General features: G+C 44.4%; 1 protein-coding gene across 1 annotated transcript in view; it reads left to right on the top strand.

Moving 5' to 3' along the window:
• The window catches only part of LOC140729064 (ephrin type-A receptor 5-like), a 326,116-nt gene that overhangs the window by 294,123 nt on the left and 10,291 nt on the right, over positions 1-21,702 (top strand). The window contains exons 12-15 of the mRNA XM_073048347.1: positions 438-499; positions 2,883-3,092; positions 7,124-7,273; positions 8,597-8,790. Of these exons, the coding sequence (XP_072904448.1) occupies positions 438-499; positions 2,883-3,092; positions 7,124-7,273; positions 8,597-8,790 (616 nt within the window). The remainder of the gene's footprint in view (positions 1-437; positions 500-2,882; positions 3,093-7,123; positions 7,274-8,596; positions 8,791-21,702) is intronic.

Genomic DNA, 21,702 nt, shown 5'->3' on the forward strand with positions numbered 1-21,702 from the left:
ATAGAAGGACACCCCCTCAGGTGTTTGTTTATCCTCTTTGGGTAACCTTAGTAAATCAAGTAAATGGTGAACAGCAAACTTGTAGACACCAACAGTTGTAGTCACAGATATTTCCTAATTTAGTGCATGTTATTAACAATTATGGGATTAACTGAAAGACCTGTTGGATTTTAAAATATATTTCAATAATGATTATGCCTTGCATTATACCTGTCATAGTGTTATGCTCATTGGAAGTTATAGAGTGGGTTTATTATCTTGAACACACTCACATGGGGTACATTCTAGAAACGTGATTTTCTGTAAATTAAAATGCATACAGGTAACCTGCATATTGACAGCTTCTCAATATTAGTCCCTTGGAACTGCAAATTTTGCATGCTTAATATTCCTGCAGCAACTTGAATAAATAATTTCCTTTTCATATTTATTTTAAGGTAAACCAGTTATGATAGTGACAGAATATATGGAGAATGGCTCTCTTGATACTTTTTTAAAGGTAAGTTTTTCACATTTAAGAAATTATTTATAAACCAACTGGCTATTTATTAGTTTAAACATGTCCTATTCAATTATTAATGGATTAATATAAGATGCAATTTCAAAACATACTTATGGTTTACCGGTTTAAAAATCAATCCACTCCACATTAATTATGTGGGTTAGTTCTTCAAACATGGGGCTATTTCATTGCACTTCTGGTTTTCTGGTCCATGTTATTAATAACTATAAAATTAACATGAGTGTAAATCTGCAGTGTTGACCTTAGCTCCCTATTGTTTATATTGCGCCACCACCCTATCCCATGAGTCTCTGCAGTGTACCTAGCTTTAAGATTAATTTTTAAATTGCATCAGCAAAGTACAAGATCAGCAAAATACAAGATTCAAAAAGAAGCTATTGAAATAAACTTGTGTCATAAATTACTTCACCTGATATGGATCCAATGAAAATATTGTAATTCTTGCAAAGCACAACTCAAAGCATGTCTGCTATCTAATGCCCCGTACAGGAAAGGCTTAGTAGTACATGTTGGAAAATGGCAAGCATTTCATGAATGTCAAGCCTATTAAATCAGTGTAATACCAAAGGACACTATTTTGTCCCACCACCAACCCTTACACTGAGTCACAACTACATAGGTTATGCTTGGATATGGAATCATGCAGCAAAGCCACAGTGATGTGCACAATGGAGACGGTGGAGACTGATGCTGTGCTAAACCATATCAAAGACTGAGAAGCTGAAAGCGTGTTGGCGCACCATAGCATGTCAGAGAACGTAGCCAACATTTAACTAAGAGAGATTTAGGGTAACTTCACATCATTTTTTCAGATGTGTCATGTCCTTGAGGTAAAGGAATGCAGCCCTTTTGCCCAGTCTAGTTCAAATGACAAGGTGTTTAAACTTTAAAGGCATTTTAATTGCATGAATTAAATGAGAATCCTGGCCTTCAGAGCAGCTGTGGGCTTGTTTGCCAGAGGGAAGTGTATTCAGTGGAGCTAAAGAAGTGTGCCAACTGAATGAGGTTGAAGATGAGGGTGACTGAGGAAGAAGGCTAAGGAATATGATGGACAGGCAGAGTGGGAGGGATGAAAGAGGATAGAACACCTTGAATGGTGACTGATATGTCTCTAAACTCAGCAACAAAACGATTAGATAAAATCTAGAATAAATCTAAATCTAGATAAAAGATAGAAGAATAAATGCTGAATTAAATTTTCATCTTAATTCACATGCTCGAAAACCACCTGTCATCTAGTTTGGCCTGAATTCAGAAATGAAAATCTGTTTGTTGTGAAGGGTGAAATTGATTAACATTGTTTAGAACAGATCACTGTCAATGAAAACTTTACTTAGCTTCCATAAGAAGCCATCCCCAGGCCATACTGGAAATAGGGCAGTAAGGATGCACCTTCAGCATTTGGAAATTTTCTTCCAGGCATCCATCACATTGTCTTCTTTCCTCTTCTTAGTGATTGGACTGCTCCTGCTACAACAGAAATTATGAAGTCTGTAGAAGTGATAACTTTTCATATGTCTATTTTCTGGGGATATTGTGATCTTCCTTGACTGCTCTGTGTGTGCGTGGTGGTTGGGGGGGGGGGTTAAGCAGTAGGATTTTCTCAACCTATATAACAACCTATGCTTTCTCTGGAGCAAATGGAAATCTGACCTGTTGGAAAAGTCTCCAACTGAATTACTGAGAATGAAAGAGAGAAACCCCACTGACCATGGGGCCTTTGTATCCCAAAGAGCTATAGAACCAAATTCCAACACACAAATATTACTGTATAACATGCCAAGCATGACTGACTATTTGCAGGCCCTTGACTGAGATGCTACTGTTGGACCTGGTCTCTCTCCATTTCATTTCTATTGGTGCCTCTCATTTCCTTAACAGATGTCAGCCTATAAAATGTTCTTCAGTATTTCACCGGTTTTGAATTCGAGACTGGAAATACATGCAGTCCTCTTTATTTCAATGTAAAGAATCTGAAGAAAAGTTTTTGTTGTTTGTTTACCATCCTGGTCAGATGAAAAAAACAGTATTGATTTGTAAGATAAAAATGAGTTATTTTACACTGTTCTTTGAAATATTACCTAATTTTTCTTTTTGTTTTCCCATGAAGTCTGCACTGTTCCATGAGTGGAACAATGTGAGCCAATCAGATTTTTTTAGCCTGTTCAGCTCTGGTCTCAATGAATTGCATTTGTCTTCGTTATCTTTGACTCAACCTACAAATTAACCTTGGTACTGTTAGTAGACGAAAGCTTAACATGATATATTAACTAGCACATGTATAGTTTAGAATTGGTTCATTCATTTATAAAATTACATCTTGTTGGTAAAGACACCACAATTCTTTATCTTCCTTTAGAAGAACGATGGCCAGTTTACAGTAATCCAGCTGGTGGGAATGTTGAGAGGAATTGCCTCCGGAATGAGATATCTTTCAGACATGGGTTATGTCCACCGAGATCTGGCTGCTCGAAACATCTTAGTCAACAGTAACCTGGTCAGTAAGGTTTCTGATTTTGGTCTTTCCCGGGTGCTGGAAGATGACCCAGAAGCTGCTTACACAACAAAGGTGCGTGGGTCGATTGTTGTCTTTCTTTGCATAGTATGTGGAATGACAAAAAAAAAACATAAAGAGGGGATAGGTTAGACTTCGTCTATAATTGGTATCATCGCAGAAAATTGAAATTATACAGCATGTTTAATCTTACCTTACTCTGTTTTACTTGTCTGTATGTGACTGTTGGGTGGAAGGAGAAAGATCATCAGGCAATTGTTCTTTAGTTGCTCTCATAATACTGATTAACCAGTAAAAGTCAGGTTCTATTCCTTATTTACCTGTAATGAGAAACTGAAGGTCTAAAATGGAGTAAAGCAAAGAAAGCAGGAACTTAGATTTTACAGATGGTGCACAAGCAATTTGCAAGCCAACTGAATTTAGCAAGGATAGAAGTGCTAAATTTGCAGGGATTATTTTGAAACAGCTCATATAGCAACAAGGACTTGCATTTATGTGACACACAACCAGCTGGCATCACACAGGAGAGTAGTCAAACATATGCCTTAACCAGGGAATGAAATGGACCTTATGTCCGGTGGAGCTTGGAAGGATTCTTTGATTCTGAAGCCTATGCATTCCTCAGCTATTACTGTTTCTCTGCTGTCTGTGTGGCTGTGGCTCACAGGTGTTTTAGTCTAATTTGAGGAAAGCATTTAGCAGTGATGCCTGTGCACTAAGTCACACATTATGTTGCACGGGGCAAGTATTTTTGCATTCATCCATTCTATGCACAGACACATAATGTTGATTAAATAGGCATTCTGCTGGCTTACATCCTAATGAGTCTGAATCACCGCCTGATGTCAGGATGGAATGCTGACAATGTAATTACTGTAGCCAACATATCTTATCACAAAGCATTACCAGTAAATATCATGATGCTTATTTTTTTCTTTGAAAACTTGGATGGTTGTTTCATTTTAATGGTGAATATATCTATTTAATATTGCCTATTTTATAAGTAATTTAAATTTTAAAACAATATTTGACAATAATAGCCTCGAGAGAAGAGTAAAATTAATTAAAATTAATTAGCACAGAAGTAAAAAAGATAGACATCTGGATCAATCTCTTCCATTTTGATAACAAAAGCACTGGAGAATGAAAAGCAAACATCTAATGTTCAAATATTGTAAATCTGAAATTACCATCATGCTGGACACAATCAGCAGCTCAGGCAGCATTTGTGGTGAATGATACAGATTAACATCGTCTTATCGTCAACATTAAATTCTTGCTTAGTATTTCCTCTATTTTCTTTTTTTATTGGAAATGGTGAGGACAGGATAAAGTACATCTGCCTTTGCATTTTTCTCTTCAGTAATGGGTGACCAGTATAACCAGGGATCTAATGTCTGTAGAAAGGATTCAAGGATTAGTTAACTTGCTTCTCTCTGGACAGAAGATTAATATTGGTATTGGTATGAGTTTATTATTGTCACATATAGTAAGATATGGTGAAATGTCCTGGATGCTGTTCATACAGATCAAACCATTACCCAGTGCATTGATAAAACAATAACAATGCAAAATAAAGTATAAAAGCTCCTAAGAAAGTGCCGTGCTGGTAAACCATAAAGTTCAAGATTAGAACAAATAGGAATGTGAGGTCAAGTGTCCATCTTATCATACAAGAGATTTGTTCTGGTAACAGCGAAATAGGAGATATAGATCTGTAGGAAGTGGGTGGACTAGAACTTGTGGAACTTTACATGATTGTATAGTCACAGCGAATAGAAGAAAGTCATAAAGACTTTTTTCCCAAAGGGCAGTCTTACTGAAACTGCATATGATGCTGAAGCAATTATTTCCAACTACATGTCAGAACTTCAGAACATTTATTAATTAGAGTTCCAGAATTAGAAATGTATGTACATTTTTTTTAAACTTAGAAATGGGTTTTCCCAGTTTAATTATCAGGGAAAAGAAGTAGCTGGAATTTTCAGGTTTCCTTACGGAAAGGATCAGGTAAAGAAAAGGAGTCCTGTTCCACCAAATTCCACTTGCATTATCTTCCTCCAGAAATTCCACAATACTTCTCAAAAGCAGAATCTATATTTTCAACTGCCGCAGGCAGAGCATCTTAGTGGGAGCAAAGTGAGTCGACTTATTCCCAGCATCCCACCTCCATTTCTTATGCACATCTCCCAAGGATACCTAAAGGGGTTGGAGACTCAAGACTGCAGATGCTAGAGTCTGGTGAAACAAACAATCTCTGGAGGGACTCAGTGAGTCAAGTAGCATCTCTGGGAAGAAAGGAATTGTTGACAGTTCAGATGAAATCCCTACGTCAGAGCTGAGAGGGAAGAGCGTTAATGAGGACTCTTTCCCAGGAGCATTTTCAGGTCTAAAAAAAACAAAAGACTTCTGTTTGGAAAAAAATCTCCATGTTCCCCACAGGGTCTCCAAGCTCTTCTGTAATCCATGGAATATTTTTGAAGTCTTTGCACCCTAATATTATGGAAAACACTCAATCGATTCCCAATACTGTGATAATGACCAAGCAATCTGCTCTCATTATGTGAACTGAGAGAAATATATTAGTCTGGGATAACTCACCCTGACTTCTTCAGAACTGTCTCAATCAATCAATCTACCATATGTGACTCAAAGGGCAGAAAAAGTTTGGTTTAAGATCTGAAAGTTGTGTCTCCACAAGTGCAGCCATTCATCAGCAGTGTACAGTGTGGACAGCACAGATTTTTGTGCTTATATCTGGATCAGGGATTGTTCTGACATTTCCATTCATTGGACATAAGCTTTGATAAATATCTGCAAGAGGAAATTTCATTATTCATTTACTGAATACACTTGCTTCTTCTTCTGAAGACCATCACCCCTACTGGGGCACAGGCCACCGAAAGCAGCTGAGTCCTCTGTCCTGGTCCAGTCTTTCAAGTTGTCTTTCCTCTCCCAGGGGCTTTTGTTGGCATTTCTGTAGCTCTAGGTTTTTAAAAGGTTAGGTTTGCCAGTCCTCGTCCAGCCCTCCTCCTTTCGCAGCCAGGCTTGGGACTGTCCATTGCGGAGTTTGAACAATAATGTACCACCAAAGGGCTTGACTACAAATGATTTTGTGTGTTGCTGATTAAAGTTAGCAGCTGATCTCACATCATCTGTATTGATGCTTGAGTGCAAAGAAAAGTATATGCAGACTTCAGACGTGACATTAATCCAAGGCTCTGACTGCCTTGTCAGTTGGCCAGTTCCACAGCACATCTTGCTGATCAGAGAGTCTAGACAGGCCATCCAGTTTGACATCTGTTTGCTCTGCACAGCAGAAGCAGTTCCATTAGTTTATGTTAAAGAACTAGATTTACAATTTCCTTCAATTTGAAGTAGACATAGATATGATAAGACAATAAATGTAAATTATTTTCCTTCCTATCTCATGAAAGTAAGCACGAGAAGCAATTTGTCAGAATCAGAGTATTTTGCAGACAATGTTATTTTTGGATGCTTTTAGAAATGCTGCACAAATATTGGACTTATCAGCAGAACACAGACAGTGAATGAGTCCTGTTTGTTTACTATCTATGGAATGATACAAGTACTTTTTCCAGTTCCTTGTCAGTATCAGTTCATCAGGAAACAGGAGCAGCTGCAAAACTCCGTAGTTGCCCCAGGACTCAAGTGCATTGGTGTTATGGTCGCTGCCTATCTATACTAATCCCATTTGCCCGCATTAGGACCATATCCCTCTGTGCCTTGCTATTGTTGTAGCCCCTCGCATAGCATTGTGGACATGGCTTTCGAATGAGAGAAGTTTATTTCTGTGCATCTTAAGCTCTTCCCGTGTCTTGTTGCAGACTGTCCTTCAGCCAGCTTAATCAATGAGTCAGGTCTCTCAGGTTGGGGATATCTGCACAGAATCAGACACCCAATTAGCAGGCAGTCAGCCATCGCATGTGGGCTTTGCTCTGAAGAGTTCAGCTGCCTTCTGTCAGTTCCACTTAGCTGCAGCTCTTACATCTTATTTCTATGCCTCTTATGAAAAGAAAGATATCCTTAGACACTGAAGATAATTTTTTCCATTTTCTGGATAGGGAGGAAAGATCCCAATCAGGTGGACAGCTCCTGAGGCGATTGCTTACCGCAAGTTCACCTCAGCCAGTGATGTCTGGAGTTACGGAATTGTCATGTGGGAGGTGATGTCGTATGGAGAGAGACCTTACTGGGAAATGACTAATCAAGATGTAAGTACTCCAGAGCATCAGAATGTCTGGGCTGTCACAGCAGAAAACTCTTGGCCTGGAAATCACTGAATGCTAATTTAAATACTTTCTTCCATCATTATCCCTGGCATCTCATGTTATTTTTAAATGTCTCAATCAAATTAGCCATGAGGCATTGAAAGTCACTTCAAGTCGAGTTTATTGTCACATGAAAACTGACTTACAGCAGCATCACTTGCACATAGGTACAAACAACACATACTGTAGAATATAACATAAATAAAAGTATATCATAAAATGGAGCACAGGTTGCAAAAGCAAGATGCAAGTTCGCAGTAGTGCAAGAAGTAGTCTGTAGTGCTGAGCTCGGGTTAGAATAGTGCAGGTCACTTCAAGAACTTGTTGCTGTAGGAAAGTCGCTGTTCCTGAAACTGGAGGTGTGGGGTTTCAGGCTTCTGAACCTCCTGCCCAATGGTAGTAGTGACAAGGAGGCAAAGCTCAGATGGAGGAGATCCATGATGACATATGCTGCTTCCTCCTGTGGATGCTGTCAATGGAGAGTAAAGCTGTGTCTGTGATGGACCATGCAGTGTCCATTGATCTCTGCAACCACTTGCATTCCTGTGCATTGGAAATTCTGTAGCAGGTTTTGATATAACCAGTCAGGATGCTTTCAACAGCCCATCTGTAGAAGTGTGTTACACTGTTTGGTGATATGCTGAGCATTCTGACAGGCTGCATCACTGTCTGGTATGGAGGGATTACTGCACAGAACGGAAAGAAGCTGCAGAAGGTTGTAAATCTAGTCAGCTAAGTACCCAGGACATCTTCAGGGAGCGGTATATCAGAAAGGCAGCATCCATTATTAAGGACCTCCAGCACCCAGAGCATACCCTTTTCTCACTGTTGCTCAGGTAGGAGATACAGAAACCTGAAGGTACACACTCAGTGATTCAGGAACAGCTTCTTCCCCTCTGCCATCCGATTCCTAAATGGACATTGAAGCTTTGGACACTACCTCACTTTTTTAATAGACAGTATTTCTGTTTTACATATTCTTTTAAATCTATTGGACATACATAATTGATTTACTTTTTTTATTATGATGTTTTATTTTATTTATTATTATAATTTTTTCTCTTGCTGCTAGATTATGTATTGCATTGAACTGCTGCTGCTAAGTTAACAAATTTCATTTCACATGCCGGTGATAATAAACCTGATTCTGTGAAAGTAGTCTTCCCATCAACAGCCTTCATCATGATTGCATCAGAAGAATGAGAGGAAAATTGTGATATGGAGTTCATGGCATCATTGAATAAATGTCTGGGTTTTTTGGGACAGGTGATAAAGGCTGTGGAAGAGGGCTACCGTTTGCCTACTCCCATGGACTGTCCTGCCACCCTCTACCAGCTGATGCTTGACTGTTGGCAGAAGGATCGCAACAGCCGGCCGAAGTTTGAAGAAATAGTTAGCATCTTAGATAAAATGATTCGTAATCCATGCAGCTTGAAGATGCTGGTTAACGCCTCCACCAGGTACGTTGATTACCATTCTCTTCCAGCTGTTTCGGATGTGACTGGCAAAAGCGGGCTGTTCTCCGGTCTGCACTATGTGGAAGATTTGATGAAGTAGATTCATTTTAACTTTCCAAGAGAGTCGGCTTGATACTTGTAAACTAATACAAATTTACAAAGAAAAGATAGGGGAGGGGACTATATCCTTTCAGCAACTGTTCCAGAAACTCTGAATTTGAGTGTCCCCCTTTGGACACTATTATATGATGATCCTGAGTTTTCTTTTGAAAATAGCCAACTATCCATGGTTACAAATGGTAATATTTTTACTTGATTTATTAATTATCGGTTTGATGCTGAGCACAACACTTTCAATTTACATAACATCATTATCACATAAAATCTCACACACATGTTAGAAAAGTCCATCTCACGTTCCCTGAGAAAGTACATGGCTGACAGAATATTACACCATTGCGACCCCATCACTGGACTAAGTCCACCCTAAATGCCATGCCTGTGACAGCTACACTGTCACTGATTTTTCTGGCGGTGAGTTGCAGAGGCTGATGCAATGTGGACAGGGTGCCTGCGGCTTCGTGGTCCTTACAGCTAATGAGTGGGGATGCCAACCAGCCCTTTGCACTTGTAAAATTGATCCAAGCACAGGGCAGAGCCTGTGCTTTGCTCTGATAGACGCTACAATTCCATCACCACCAGGACTACATATCGTCTCCGAAGCTTCTTTCCTATAGCTATTCAGCTTCTCAACAAAACTCACTCAGGTATAATACCCTTACTGTCCCTGCACAACATCCGTTAAATGGTCCTTCCTGCTCGCCTTGTTTTGTTGATAATTATTGAATCTGCTCTTATGTTCACATTTATTTAAATTTGATTATTGACGTTTGTGTAATTGACCATTCTGCTAATTGTTAATTGCTCATGGCTGTTTGCACTATTGTCTTGTAAATTATTGGTTGCTATAGTGTTGTCTGTTATGGTATTGTCTGTTTGGCACTGAACCACAATCAATTCTGGTACGTTTCACACCCTGGCAATAAAGTGATTCTGACTCTGTTGCTTCCAGCTTTGGATACTAGTTGCTGCTGTAAGAGGCAGCAAGGTATTCAGTGTACTGAAAAGAGCACTCACTTTGCCTCTCTGCTCAGATAAAATAATTGTAGGTGCAAATTAGTGTATCAGATTCAAAGTGAGGACCAATGGCAACACTGAGGTCTTTACAGCACTAAACAAAAGTAATCCCTTCCTGTTAGAATTCCTGCATCTGTGGTTTCCTAGCAACACACACAAAATACTGGAGGAACTCTGCAGGCCAGGCAGCATCTATAGAAAAATCTACAGTCAACGTTTCAGGCCAAGACCCTACGGCAGGACTTGCCCGGCCTGCTGAGTTCCTCAAGCATTTTGTGTGTGTTGCTCGAATTTCCAGCGTCTGCAGATTTTCTCTTATCTGTGGTTTCCTTTTGTTTTTGTGTTGCCCAAATGTGACTTGGAGCCTCATGGGAACAAGCGCAATCCATTTTGAAAGCAAATGTGGTGACGACGGAGCTGACAACAAATAAATAAACCTGAAGTGTAGTGCTGAATATTCATGAGGCATCTCAATGAAATACAACAGATTGCCAGTCTCAGTCAGGATACTTTCATCAGTTCGTTAGATTTTTTGGTGACGTGCCAAACCTGCTCAGATATACATACCAAAATCATGGTATTTGGGTGTGAAATTCCACAGGTTTTTTTTACCATAATTTTCAGTTTAAGCAGAGCAGATGTGGGAAAAGTGAGTGTATCTGCACGAGGAATTTCCTCAGTGGTTCTGTATCTATTTCACCAAAACTGTCATAGATTTGGGAAAGAGTCATTAGGCCTTTATTCTTCAGAATTTGCCGATATAGAAAGACAGAGCTTTGATTACCGGTGTCTGCTCAAGGTGTTAATTAGCTTTGTTTGTCAAATGTACATCGAAACATACAGTAAAATGCATCATTTGTATCAATCAAATCAGCAAGGAATGTGCTGGGCAGCCCGCAAGTGTCGCCATTCATCTGGCACCAACATGCCCACAACTCACTAGCCCGTTAATAACTGTTCGTCTTTTGGAACATGGGAGGAAACTGAAGCACCTGGAGGAAACCCGCATGGTCATGGGGAGAACATGCAAACTCCTTACAGACAGCATGGGAATTGAGTCCCAGTCTTCGTACTGGGATTGTAAAGTGTTTGCATTTATTGCTACACTACCAGTTGATTTATCCAGTTATCCCTTTTTATCTGAAGCTTCAAATCAACATCAGAATTTATTCTACTCCAAATTGCTCAGGATCCACTTGGCCTTTGGGATTATCCTGTAAATGCCATGGATGTTAAGCCATGGTTCATCTCAAGCAATTTACGAGGGCTAACCGTGAACTCAGATGGAAGATTAAAGAAGGACAGCTGGGGTGCTCATGAATGTACTAAGAGTGGTGAGTAGGTTTGAAGATGGAGCTGACAGGAGGCAAGGCAGAAGGACATCGGAAAGGAATTCAACAGCTCCGGAATCTGATGGTGGTGAGCTCTGTCTGTGATTAGCACAGGAGTGTGGGAGTGGAATGAATATTTATGTGTTCGGGGGTTGGGTCTGAGATAAAGTGCTGAAAAAGGAAACACAGCTTGCAGAAGTGTCCTTCGCAAAAGACAAAGACTTTGAAGTTAATGTGATAGAGGCAGTCAGAAGAAGCAATGACTCGTCCACTAATAAGTCTTCAGACTGAAGTGATGAAGCGGCGAGAGAGGAGTCCATTTGCGCTTCCTCTTGACATTCCCATCATCAGAAAAGTCAATCTGCAACAATTCCATGGAACGTGGAATGTTACACAGTTCAGCAGAGGACAAGGTTCTTTGGCACACCATATCTGTGCTGATAATGATGAGAAATTAAACTGAATCTCTTCAGCCTGCACATGACCTATAACCCTCCACTGTCTACATATTCATGTGACTTTCTAAAGGCTAATGTCCTATCTGCTTCTACCACACCCTGGTAGTGCATTCCAGGCACCTACCACACTGTGTAAAAAAAACTTACCCTGCACATCTTCAAGTTTTCCCACTCTCACTCTAAATGCAAGTCCTCAAAGATTTTTGACATTTCTACCCTGGGAAAATGGCTCTAATTGTTTACCCTAACCATAATTTAACAAACCTATTCTGTCATTCCTGCGGCTTGATGTTCTATCAACAAATGGCTGAGATTGCTGGATGCAGCAAAGGCTATGAGATCTCCGCTGTAGTGCTGAGGACATGCGCTCAGAGCTATTCACGCATCTAGCCAAACTGTTATAGTGCAGTTACATCCATATGACAATGTGGACAATATCCTGGTTATATCCTCTTCACAGTAAGCAGGACAAATCCAATCCAGCCAGTTACCACTCCATTGGTCAGCTGTCAATCATCAGCAATCTAATGACATATGTCAGTGGCAGTGCTTTGTTCATCAAAATGTGCACAGGCATGTGAGAAAGGGTTAACATATGAGGAACATTGGATCGCCCTAGGCCTGTACTTGCTGGAGTTTAGAAGATTGTTGGTGGGGGGGAGGGGGGAACTTTTTGGAAGTACCAAATACTGAAAAGCTGAGATAGAGAGAGTGTGGAGAGGATGTTTCCAATAGGAGAGACAACGTCAACATCAAGATTTTTGACATTTCTATCCTGGGAAAATGTTTCCAATAGTCAAAGATAGTAGTGGAGTAGAGTCCAATTGTAGTAGAGTCTAGAACCAGAGAGCACAACGTCAAGTTAAGTCAGGTCACTCTTACTGTTATTTTGACCATAACTGCTGGTACAGTACATAGCAAAAAATGAGACAGCGTTTTTTTCAGGACCATGATGTTACATGACACAGTACAAAAACTAGACTGAACTACGTGAAAAACAACACAGAAAAATACTACACCAGACTACAGACCTACCCAGGACTGCATAAAGTGCACAAAACAGTGCAGGCATTACAATAAATGATAAACAAGACAATAGGGCAGTAAGGTGTCAGTCCAGGCTCTGGGTATTGAGGAGTCTGATAGCTTGGGGGAAGAAACTGTTACTTAGTCTAGTCATAAGAGCCCAAATGCTTCGGTGTCTTTTCCCAGACAGCAGGAGGGAGAAGGGAGAAGTGCTTGTATGAGGAGTGCATGGGATCCTTCATAAAGCTGTTTGCTTTGCGGATGCAGCGTGTAATGTAAATGTCCGTAATGGCGGGAAGAGAGACCCCAATGATCTTCTCAGCTGACCTCACTATCCGCTGCAGGGTCTTGCAATCCAAGATGGAATAGAACGTCGGGACAGAACCAAGGTGAAGAGGAATTTCTTTAGCCAGAGGGCGGTGAATCTGTGGAATTTGTTGCCACAGATGGCTGTTGAAGCCAGGTCATTGAGTATATTTAATGCAGAGTTGGTGGTTCTTGATTGGAAGAGGTATAAATATTATGTAGAGAAAGCAGAAGAATTGGATTAAAAGGGACAATAAATCAGCCATGATCAAATGATGAAATAGACTCAGTGGGCTAATTAGCCTCATTCTGCTCCTATGTCTTATGGTCCTATAGTCTGCTGGTTATTCTGTAAGTCTCACGGCATCTTGACTTGGAACTATACCACTGCAGCTTCACCTTTGGTGAGACAGAATTCCGGAACTCTCTACCCAACAGCACCTTCATGTCAATTTCACTCTCTCCATTTTGAACCGTTCTCCAAAGGAACTCAGTGCTGATGAAGTAGCTCACCATTACTTTTTCAATGAAAATTAGGGATGGGCAATAACTTGAGCAATGTCACATATTACCATAGACAAATAAGAAAAATGTCAGATTAAATTAGCACAGAAATGCTTAAGGAGAGCAAGAAAAAGGTCAATTTGACTCATTCAAGTCCTTAAATTTGAGGTGGAGTATGACCGACCGGTCTTTGAGAACTCCTGAGGAAGTGGAAAACCAGGAACTGGGAATTCAGCAGTAGGATGAGATGGACAGTTGAGGTGTTGGACTTCTCTCTTGGAGCTGCCCCTGTACTTGTACATTCTGCTGCTTCCCACTTTAATTCCCAAGGATGTGTAAAGAAGTTCAATTTCACCTTCCCTTTGGTTTGTTCGATCCCTTGCTAGGACTCCCTGTAGGCAATCTATTGGAGCTTCAGATTTACGCACATGCTGTCAGTGTAAGAGGAAAAAACTTAACCAGAAGTTCAGGAGAGTACAGTGGTATAAGAATCAGAATAGAGAGCATGTATGGTACAGACTCAGGTGACAATGAATATTTTCTTTCCAAAATTTGTAACAATAGCTTAAATTACTTAAAAAAAACAGTGTATGTGCTATTTTGCTATAGTGTGAAGAAATGATCCATTTTCCCCCTGATAACAATGACATTTATTGTAAAAGTGGTTGAATTATTACCTGTGACAAGACAATGCTACTAAAGCAGTGTACACCTATTGATATGCATCCCTTATCCAATACTGTGCTCCCTCTAAAAGCACATTCTACCAGAATAAAGGGAAGATAATGGTCACATGAGTGAGTAAGGTTTGTTAAGGAGCAAGTTGTTGTAGTTCCCACTGTCAGATCACACAAGTAGATCAGTCATCTTGCAGTGCTCAAGGCCAGTTGGAGACAAATAGCGCTGTAGCAATGAAAGCATTGGAAATGACTTGAGCAGCACACACAAAATGCTGGTGGAACACAGCAGGCCAGGCAGCATCTATAGGGAGAAGCGCTGTTGACGTTTCGGGCCGATACGGTTAGTCCTGATGAAAGGTCTCAGCCCAAAACATCAACAGCGCTTCTCCCTATAGATGCTGCCTGGCCTGCTGCGTTCCACCAGCAATTTGTGTGTGCTGCTTGAATTTCCACCATCTGCAGATTTCCTCGTGTTAGCCTTCAATGACTTGAAGTGTTGTCATCCCTCTTCAATCATATGCGAGTGGTTAGCGAGGAGAAACTTTTGATGCAGACAGTGATGATAGGCTGGAACTGTAGAGGGAACGGACAGGGACACAGTTGGTCACATCACCATTGCTGGATTCCATGGGGTCATTACAATGCCACCCAACATCAACCAAGATCAGGAATGGGCAAACCCACACTACTAGATCTTTCTGCCCAGCTTTCTTTAATGTCACCACCAAATGCTGTCACATCATTGACAACAAAAGCAAGGTAATCCGTTTCAACTCTTGATAAGTATGACAACAAAGTAACATACAAGACCATGAAAATGTTTATTTCTGATGGCAACATCTCTCGCCACTCTTGAAATGTTCAAACTACTGGAAGACAGGAACATTCTGCAGTGATTTCCAGCAATTCAGTGAAGTGCGTCTGGTAGAACGACCTCAGAATTGTTGCCTGTCACTCGCTTCATTGAGTCCATGCCGGCTGTTAATGTAGCATTTGTGTCAGCTTCATCCCGAGATTGTTTACTGTCCAGGGCTGGTCTCCCCGACAGGCTCTGCCTCTGCTGCAGAAAGCTCCAGGATACCACACTCTCAGAATGAACAGCTTCTCTCAGACTTCTGACTACAGGGAACTTGAGCGGGATAAATAGTAAATGATCTGCTGGAGGAACTCAGCTGGCCGAGCACCATCTGTGGGGAGAATGGAATTGTTGATTGTTTGGGTCAAAACCTGCATCAGAGTGGAGAAGGAAGATGGGCCGTGTAAAGTGGAGTGGAGAAGTGGTGAGACAGAAGCCTGAGATGATTGGTGGACCAAGAAGAGGTGAAAGATGACAGGAAGCTAGTGCCAGATAGGGGAGAGGAGATGGACTGGATTTGGGAGACAGTAGCAGGTAGATGGTAGATCGAAACAAACAGAGAGAAAAAGAAAATGCATACATTTCATATCATAATGTTCTACTTACCCAATTACAGTGCTCCCAGTGCATACTGTCTAATTAATGCCTGCCCTTGTGTACTGCCTGTGTGCTCTGACAGTCAGCATTGTAGCATTTGCTTGACATCTCTTCATCATCAAATTGATAATTATGTTCCCTTTATTCTGGAAGAAGATGCTACCCCAATGAATTCTCCTGCGAAGTCACACCACTCTATAGTCAGAGTGTATACCTGCATGCACACATTTCAGCCCACCAGCCTTTCACAGAGAGAAGCGGTGTGACAGAATCTAAGTCCTATAAAATTAGTGGCTGTAATGAGTTTGAAGCCAACCCAAGACTCTTTTTTAAACTAAGGCTCAGACATTGGGTTTGTGATGGTAGTGAATTATCAACATTTGCTTTGATTGCACGATGAAGCTGACAGTCACTTCAGGCTTTCCGCACATGTACATTATAAAATTAAAATTCTAAAGCTGCAGTCAGTGATTCAACAGTCTCCAGAGGCCATGCTCTCTTACAGCAGCTCCACAGCAATCAAGCAAAATCAATGAAGAAAATATCAGGTATTTACAATCCAGTCTCACTTAAAACACTCCAGAAATGCTCGTCATTGCTGCCGGTACTGGAAGTGTGTGTGTGTGTGTGTGTGTGTGCTTTTTTTTGATGGAGCACTGAGTCAAACTGCTCAGAAGTAGGCCCACCATTTCCTTATTGACCATCAAATACCCATCCTTACAAATCCTGTTTACCATCACTGAATCCATAGCCTTATAGACCCTGTAATTTAAATTCTTGTCCAGATACACCTTAAATGTTGCGAGAGTCTCTGACTCCACCAGCCCCTCATGCAGTCTGTCCAAGAGACCACCCACCCTCTGGAGAAAAAGTTCATCCACAGTCCCTCTAAATCTCTTCCTCTTCATCTTAAACCTAACCCCACTAGATATAACAATTGCTATGGGGCGAAGTCTTACTATCCTTATCTATGTCCTTCATAATTTTGTACACGTCAATCAGGTCTGCCTCAGGATTCTCTATCGCAAGGAAAGTAACTCCAGCTTATCCAGTCCTTCCTCATGACCGAAACATAGAGTCGTAGAGTTATATTGGAAACCTTGGAACCTTTTGATTCAATTTATCCATGCCAACTGTGTTGCCTGTGAGCTGGACCCATCTGCCTATGTTTGGCACAGAGCTCTCTAAACTTCTCCTATTCACATACTTATTTAGATGGAATTCTTCAATGAGCTTTCACAGCTTGGTCAGCTTAACAACACTGTTATTGCCAGGGAGTTTGACAATAAACAACATTAGGAAAATGGATGTCATAGAAGAACACAGGGAGGTAAAAACAGAAATAGGCACTTGGCCCCTTTAAGCCTGCCCACTATTCAATGTGATCATGCTAATTTATGCTGCTGTCAGCTCCACCCAAAACCCTCAATTTCTCTATCTTTCAGATATTTACTTACCACCGCTTTAAGTATATCTAATGATCCAGCATCCACAATACATGGGGGCCAAGAATTCCAGACAGTCACTACTCTCTGAGGGAAGAATTTTCTACATTCCTCTTCTCTTGAAAATATGTTGTCATGTTTGAGGTTTCTCACTGGTGAGAACACCTCAAAATCTATCTTGTCAGGTTTCCTTATAAAAGCTTTTGTAGCGGTGTGCTACATGCAGCGCTGAATAACGACACGTAGTCGGTGAGCTGCAGTTGCAAAAGAGGTTTATTCAAACTTCGCGGCCTCGCTTTAAAGCCTTCCTGTTCCCGCCCTCCCCGGGCGGGAATACTGTAGGGGGCGCGTATTCATAGTCCCGTCCCGTGCGCGGGCTTTTCCCTTTGCTGGTGAAGCAGGCTTGGCGCCCTCTTTGGAACCGGCCTCAATGCCAGCACGCGCCACTTTGTGAGCCGGTTCGAGTGCGCTGGGAAGTAGGTTGCCACATAATCCCACCCCCCCCCCCCAGAACCGGTGATACACCCCTCAATGTCCTCAGTCTGGGTCGGACTCTGTTTGGGAGGTTTGCCTCTGCGCCGCGGTGCCTGAATCTCGACTGGCTGTGCCAAGTCCACATGGGCCGGCTTGAGTTGGTCCACCGTGAAAACCTCCTCTTTCCCCCCAATGTCCAGCACAAATGTGGACCCGTTGTTTCTGATCACCGTAAACGGCCCCTCGTAGGGCTGTTGTAGCGGTGTCCGGTGTCCGCCCCGTCGTACAAAAACAAACTTACAGTGCTGCAGGTCTTTGGGTACGCAGGTCAGGTTCTGTCCATGCTGTGAAGTTGGTATGGAGACCAGGTTACCGAGCCTCTCGCGTAGTCTGTCCAGGACTGCTGTGGGTTCTTCCTCTTGCCCCCTTGGGTCTGGTATGAACTCTCCTGGGACGACCAGGGGTGCGCCGTACACCAACACGGCCGACGAGGTGTGCAGACCCTCTTTGGGCGCCGTGCGGATTCCGAGCAGGACCCAGGGAAGCTCGTCCACCCAGTTAGGCCCTTTGAGGCAGGCCATGAGAGCCGACTTCAGGTGACGGTGGAAACGCCCCACTAGTCCGTTCGACTGTGGGTGGTAGGCAGTTGTGTGGTGCAGCTGTGTCCCCAAAAGGCTGGCCATAGCTGACCACAGGCTGGAGGTGAACTGGGCGCCTCTGTCGGAGGTAATGTGGGCCGGTACACCAAAGCGGGGCACCCAGGTGGCGATCAGTGCCCGGACGCAAGATTCGGAGGTGGTGTCGGTGAGCGGGACCGCCTCTGACCATCTTGTGAACCAGTCCACGATAGTGAGGAGGTGCTGCGCTCCTCGCGACACTGGCAGGGGGGCCCACGATATCCACATGAATGTGGTCAAAACGCTGGCGGGTGGGGTGGAACTGCTGTGGCAGAGCTTTGGTGTGCCGCTGCACCTTGGCTGTTTGGCAGTGCATGCACGTTCTGGCCCATTCACTGACCTGCTTGCGGAGTCCATGCCAAACGAACCTGTTGGCTACCATCCGAACGGTTGTCCTGATGGAGGGGTGCGCTAAGTTGTGAATGGAGTCGAAAACGCGCCACCGCCAGGCTGCCGGGACGACAGGGCGGGGTTGGCCGGTGGTGATGTCACAGAGTAGGGTCCTCTCACCTGGGCCTACGGGGAGGTCCTGAAGCTGCAAACCGGAGACTGCGGTTCTGTAACTAAGGATCTCCTCGTCTGCCTGCTGTGCCTCCGCCAGCACTTCATAGTCTACCCCTGGGACAGGGCTTGGATGTTAGGGCGGGAGAGGGCGTCCGCCCGACATTGTCCTTTCCCGAGACATGCCGGACATCCATCGTGTATTCGGAGATGTAGGACAGATGTCACTGCTGGCGGGACGACCAGGGGTCGAATGCTTTCGTGAACGCAAAGGTAAGAGGTTTGTGGTCTTTGAACGTGGTGAAGGGCCTACCTTCTAAGAAGTACCTGAAATGCTGGATTGCCAGGTATAGCGCCAGCAGTTCCTGGTCGAAAGCACTGTATTTGAGCTCAGGTGGTCATAGGTGTTTGCTGAAAAATGCCAGGGGCTGCCAGCGACCCTCGATGAGTTGTTCCAGCACCCCACCGGCTGCCATGTTGGATGTGTCCATTGTGAGGGCGGTAGGGACGTCCGTTCTGGGGTGCACTAGCATCGTGGCGTTTGCCAAGGCTTCTTTGTTTTAATGAAAGCGGCAGCGGACTCCTCGTCCCAGGTAATGTCCTTGCCCTTACCCAACATCAGGGCGAACAGGCATGATTCGGGCAGCTGAAGGGAGGAAGCGGTGGTAGAAATTTACCATACCCACGAATTCCTGAAGGCCTTTGATTATGTTGGGTCAGGGAAAATGGCGGACTGCGTCTACCTTAGCGGGCAGAGGGGTTGCCCCGTCTGTAGTGATCCTGTGGCCCAGGAAGTCGATGGAGTCGAGCCCGAACTGGCATTTGGCCGGGTTGATTGTCAGGCCGTATTCACTCAGTCGGGCGTAGAGTTGACGGAGGTGGGACACATGCTCCTGACGACTGCTGCTGGCTATGAGGATGTCGTCCAAATAGATGAAAGCGAAGTCCAGGTCGCGTCCCACCGCGTCCATTAACCGCTGAAACGTCTGTGCAGCATTCTTTAGGCCGAACGGCATGCGGAGGAACTCGAAAAGGCCGAACGGGGTGATGAGTGCCGTTTTGGGGATGTCGTCCAGATGCATCAGAATTTGATGGTATCCCAGGACGAGGTCTACCTTGGAGAAGATCCGTGTACCGTGCAGGTTTGCTGCAAAGTCCTGAATGTGCAGCACAGGGTAGCGGTCCGGTGTTGTAGCCTCGTTCAGCCTGCGGTAGTCGCCGCATGGTCTCCAGCCCCCTGTTGCTTTGGGCACCATGTGCAGGGGGGAGGCCCATGGGCTGTCGGGCCGCCGTATGATCCCCAATTCCTCCATCCTCTTGAACTCCTCCTTCGCCAGTCGGAGCTTGTCCGGGGGAAGCCGCCGAGCACGGGCGTGGAGGGGTGGTCCCTGGGTCGGGATGTGGTGCTGTACACCGTGTCTGTGCATGGCTGCTGTGAACTGCGGCGCCAGAACCGATGGGAAATCCGCCAGGACTCTGGTGAAGTCGTTGTCGGACAGCGTGATGGAGTCTAGGTGTGGGGCTGGCAACTGGGCTTCACCCGGGGAGAACGTTTGAAAGGTCTCGGCGTGGACCAGTCTCTTCCTTGGCAGGTCGACCAGTAGGCTGTGAGCTCACAAAAAATCCACTCCCAGGAGCGGTTGGGCTACGGCGGCCAGTGTGAAGTCCCACGTGAACCGGCTGGAGCCGAACTGTAGCCGCACCGCACGGTTGCCGTAGGTCCTTACTGTGCTGCCGTTCGTGGCCCTCAGGGTGGGACCATGTTCTCTGTTGTGAGTGTCGTAACTCGTCGGAGGTAAGACGCTGATCTCGGCTCCGGTGTTGACCAAAAAGCGGCGTCCCAACAGCTTGTCCCAGACATACAGGAGGCTATCCTGATGGCCAGCCGCCGTAGCCATCAGCGGCGGCTGGCCCTGGCGTTTCCCGGGAACTTGCAGGGCGGGCTGCAGTGGCGGGCTTCTGCGCCCCACCGCTGGTGGTAGAAGCACCATTGTTTGTTCGCCTCCTCACCCCTGCCTCTGGGGTTAGCGGGCTCTGTGGCCGGGCCTGGTCCGGTCTGCTGCTGGGAACGTGGCCTGGTGATCTGTGCAACGGACGCCCCACTCACCTTCTTGGCTTTCCACAGTACGTCTGCCCGGGCTGCCACCTTCCGGGGGTCGCTGAAATCCGCGTCGGACAGCAGCAGGCGGATGTCCTCGGGCAGCTGCTCCAGGAATGCCTGCTCAAACATGAGGCAGGGCTTGTGTCCTCCGGCCAGGGACAGCATCTCGTTCATCAAAGCCGATGGTGGCCTGTCCCCCAAACCATCCAGGTGCAGTAAGCGGGCAGCCCGCTCGCGCCGTGAGAGTCCAAAAGTCCTTATGAGCAGGGCTTTGAATTCTGTGTATTTGCCGTCCTCCGGGGGTGACTGTATGAACTCCTCAACCTGGGCAGCTGTCTCCTGGTCGAGGGAGCTCACCACGTAGTAGTAACGTGTGGCATCTGAGATTACCTGCCGAATGTGGAATTGGGCTTCTGCTTGCTGGAACCATAGGTGAGGTCGCAGCATCCAGAAGCTTGGCAGTTTCAACGAAACCGCATGAACAGATGCGGCGTCGTTCATCTCCGGTCCAAATATCGTTTGGGCCGTCGGGGTCACCAATTGTAGTGGTGTGCTACACGCAGCGCTGAAATAACAACACGTAGTCGGTGAGCTGCAGTTGCAAAAGAGGTTTATTCAAACTTCGCGGCCTCGCTTTAAAACCTTCCTGTTCCTGCCCTCCCCGGGCGGGAATACTGTAGGGGGTGCATATTCACAGTCCCGTCCCGCGCGCGGGCTTTTCCCCTTGCTGGTGAAGCAGGCTTGAAGCCCTTTTTGGGACCTGCCTCAATGTCGGCGCACACCACTTTGTGAGCCGGTTCGAGTGCGCTGGGAAGTGGGTCG

The sequence above is a fragment of the Hemitrygon akajei genome, chromosome 6, assembly GCF_048418815.1.
Source record: "Hemitrygon akajei chromosome 6, sHemAka1.3, whole genome shotgun sequence".
NCBI classification, from domain to species: domain Eukaryota; kingdom Metazoa; phylum Chordata; class Chondrichthyes; order Myliobatiformes; family Dasyatidae; genus Hemitrygon; species Hemitrygon akajei.